Source organism: Primulina huaijiensis, unplaced genomic scaffold, assembly GCF_012295235.1.
Source record: "Primulina huaijiensis isolate GDHJ02 unplaced genomic scaffold, ASM1229523v2 scaffold43353, whole genome shotgun sequence".
Lineage (NCBI taxonomy): Eukaryota > Viridiplantae > Streptophyta > Magnoliopsida > Lamiales > Gesneriaceae > Primulina > Primulina huaijiensis.
In genome coordinates, this window is record NW_027360490.1 from 6,282 (window position 1) to 9,854 (window position 3,573).

A 3,573-nucleotide genomic window follows, 5' to 3' on the forward strand; every position below is an offset into this window, starting at 1 on the left:
ATTTTTTTCCATGAGTCAAATCACAGTAAAAAATTGTGTTGATGTTATAATTAATTTATATATATTGTGATTATATTTTACACAAAACACAACACATATATGTTTTTTATTAGTATATATTAAATCATGGAAAAATATAAATGAAGTTACACATATTAATTTTATTTAAAGAATATAAAATAAATTGGGGATGAAAACCATGTATAAAATTTTTTTTGAGTGTTATTTGACTTTTTTTTGATATAAATGACGAGATATTATTCGATTATATATATTTATTTTATTAAATATTTGATTCAAATTTTACAAAATATTTAAATTATTCTATTAGTCATGTGCATTAATTTATCATCATATATTATAAATTATAAAATATGCAACATCTTAACTACGAACCAAACATTAGACGTGAGGGGGTATTTTTTTTTTTTAAATCGATAACTCTTTTTTTAAGAAAATGACCTACTCAAAACGAAATTAATTAAATAACGTCGGTCAAATTTTTTTTTTAAAAAAAATGACCTCCTCCAGCATTTGAAATACACTAGAGGAGGTTATTTTTTTTAAAAAAATTTTATCGACATTATTTAACCAATTTCCGTTATACTGAATACATTTGATTATTTAACCAATTTCCGCGAGACCTGACTGATTCCAAACATTCAGTTTCACAGATATATTTGGAGTCATACATTTAAATTATTTCTTATCCTCACTATTGCCACTGCGTTCACTTCCACTCTCATCCATTCAATACACAATCCAATTCTCAGTTCTTGGCCATTTTCTTGCTTCACTTTTCAAGATCACTTTCTCCACCGATTGGATTTATACCATGGCTGCGGCGGTAAGCTCTGCAGTCTCCTTGCCATCATCGAAGTCCGTTTCTCTTCCTCCCGCAACCTCCGTCATTAGTTCTTCAGAAAGAATTCATTTCAGAAAGGTATGACAATGATGATCCTTGTTATTTTTGCGTTGTACGATGTTTATTTTGACTAGAAGTAAAAAAAAAAAAGGTTATTTTTATGCAGGTTCCATTTTACTACAGGAATGCGCCTACTTGTGCAAAAGTAGTGCCCATCAGAGCTCAGGTCACCACAGAGGCTCCGGCGAAAGCAGAGAAAATTTCCAAGAAGCAGGAAGAAGGGGTGATTGTAAACAAGTTTAAACCTAAAGAACCGTACATTGGCCGGTGCCTTCTCAACACCAAGATCACGGGAGATGACGCCCCCGGAGAAACGTGGCACATGGTTTTCAGCACTGAGGGTATTTCTCCCCTATAAGGAATTATTCATTGTGTGATGATTAATAGGATTAAGTTGAGTCCATGAACTTGAAAGTATCCAGATTTTGGAATATATGGTGGGTTTTGTGTGCTTGACCAGGATTTGTATGCATTGTTTTGTGGAGTGATAATTGCTCTATCTGGTGCTTCTTGATGAACACCACAAAACTCAAAACAGAGTGTCTGGAGAGTTTTACGATATAAAAAATTTAAGTTTCATCATGATGAGAGTTGTATTAAATTCAAGATCAATTATTTGCATCTTCTAAGTTGCGATTTTTGGCAATTGGCTCGATTGCTAGAGAATGTTGAAGAGTATCAACATCGCTGTTCAATTGCATGATTAATTGTATAAATTTAGTGTTTGGATTGCTGTACAGTTAAAATAAGTGAGTCGCATTGCTACCATCAGTTACAGTATTTGGAACCTTGACGAACATTCGGTTCTACGTTGTCTATATCTGCACAATGAAACGCTCTGTGTGTGACGGGGCCCATCTGATCTAACATAGAGGTTTGCCTTTTTGAGCAGGGGAGGTCCCCTATAGAGAGGGCCAATCCGTTGGCGTGATTCCGGAAGGTGTGGACAAGAATGGCAAGCCTCACAAGCTAAGGTTGTATTCAATAGCAAGTAGCGCCCTTGGTGACTTTGGAGACTCCAAGACTGTAGGTTTTCTGCTAAATGAATTATGGGACCATTATGATTAGGATCTTTGTCTGAAGCATTTTCATTGTATTAATATCGCTGTTTCAATTCAATGGTATGCAGGTCTCTTTGTGTGTTAAAAGGCTTGTTTATACCAATGAACAGGGGGAAATCGTTAAAGGAGTATGCTCAAACTTCTTGTGTAAGGGTTTGATTAAGAAATAATTTTGTCAACGTTTTGAATTTGTAAGTTTCGGATCGTCTGATGTATGAAATCAAATCTTCTCGACTTAGGTGACTTGAAACCTGGATCTGAAGTGAAGATAACAGGGCCTGTTGGTAAAGAGATGCTCATGCCTAAAGATCCTAATGCTAACATAATCATGGTATATTGCACGTCACTGCTCTTTGTATACCAGATTCTTCATTTCATAATGTCAACTTTTTGCTGAAAATGTTGAACTTGGACATTCCTTGGTTAGCTTGGAACGGGAACTGGGATTGCTCCTTTTCGTGCATTCTTGTGGAAAATGTTCTTTGAGAAGCACGAAGATTACAAGGTAGACACTATTCCAAATCCAGAAGATTCATCTTTCTCGATGCATTTTCGTTTCATTTTTAAAAACTTGAATATCAGCATACTTGAAACAAAAAAATAAAAAAAGAACATCAAGTAAACAATCTTTGATTGCAACCATTGCAAAGCTGGTCTTTCACGATATTGTTGGTCGCCTTTCTTCTATTATTGCAGTTCAACGGTTTGGCATGGTTGTTTTTGGGTGTTCCCACGAGCAGCTCGTTGCTCTACAAAGAGGTAATTTAAATTCGTACACACATCTATACTAACTTATACAAAAGAATTTTCTACGTTGGATCTGTCACAAAATACATCTTTTTCCTTATTTATGGCGTGGGAACCTACACCCGCTATCTTTCTGTGTGCACTGAGTAAACCTTCAGACTAACGCGATAACTTGAAAACGACATTAGCCAGGTAAATCATAATGAACGAACCCTTTATGACAAGCTCGCCTGATAAGATAAAATCGATGTCCTGACTATTTACCAATCGTTCACCTTATAGACCAACTCGGACACCCTTGGGATGTCACAAAATACAACTTTTGACTACAAATAATGCATGTCAACAGTAGTGGAGCCAGGGGAGGTTATCTGGACTTGGCCTTAGTTAATGATTGAAGTTTACGGTTCGAGTCAATATTATTGATTGTTTCACGAACATAAAATCTAAAATGGAAAATGAAGATATAGTCGACCAAGAAAAAAGGTTTCCTATCATCGAGCTAAAGTGGAAACCAACTATTTGATAGAGAACAAGTTAGTTGGATATGAATCCCAGACTTGTGATATAAACTTCTTGTTATTCCTAAAGACCAAACATTTTACTGGTGTGCAGGAATTTGAGAAGATGCAGGAGAAATTCCCAGATTACTTCCGGTTGGATTTTGCCGTTAGCAGAGAACAAACAAATTCGAAAGGGGAGAAAATGTACATCCAAACTCGCATGGCTGAATATGCAGAAGAACTATGGGAACTGCTTAAGAAAGACAACACCTATGTCTACATGTGTGGGCTCAAGGGCATGGAAAAGGGAATTGATGATATTATGGTTTCTTTAGCT

General features: G+C 35.7%; 1 protein-coding gene across 1 annotated transcript; it reads left to right on the top strand.

The window, feature by feature from the left end:
* Positions 1-688: 688 nt before the first annotated feature.
* On the top strand, positions 689-3,570 carry LOC140970121 (ferredoxin--NADP reductase, leaf-type isozyme, chloroplastic-like; the record flags this gene model as incomplete). The annotated part of the gene is made up of 8 exons (XM_073431712.1): positions 689-943; positions 1,032-1,266; positions 1,818-1,951; positions 2,055-2,133; positions 2,226-2,317; positions 2,414-2,491; positions 2,683-2,745; positions 3,349-3,570. Coding segments are annotated over exons 1-8 (1,011 nt in total), but the record flags the coding sequence as incomplete, so codon positions are not given.
* Positions 3,571-3,573: the final 3 nt, after the last annotated feature.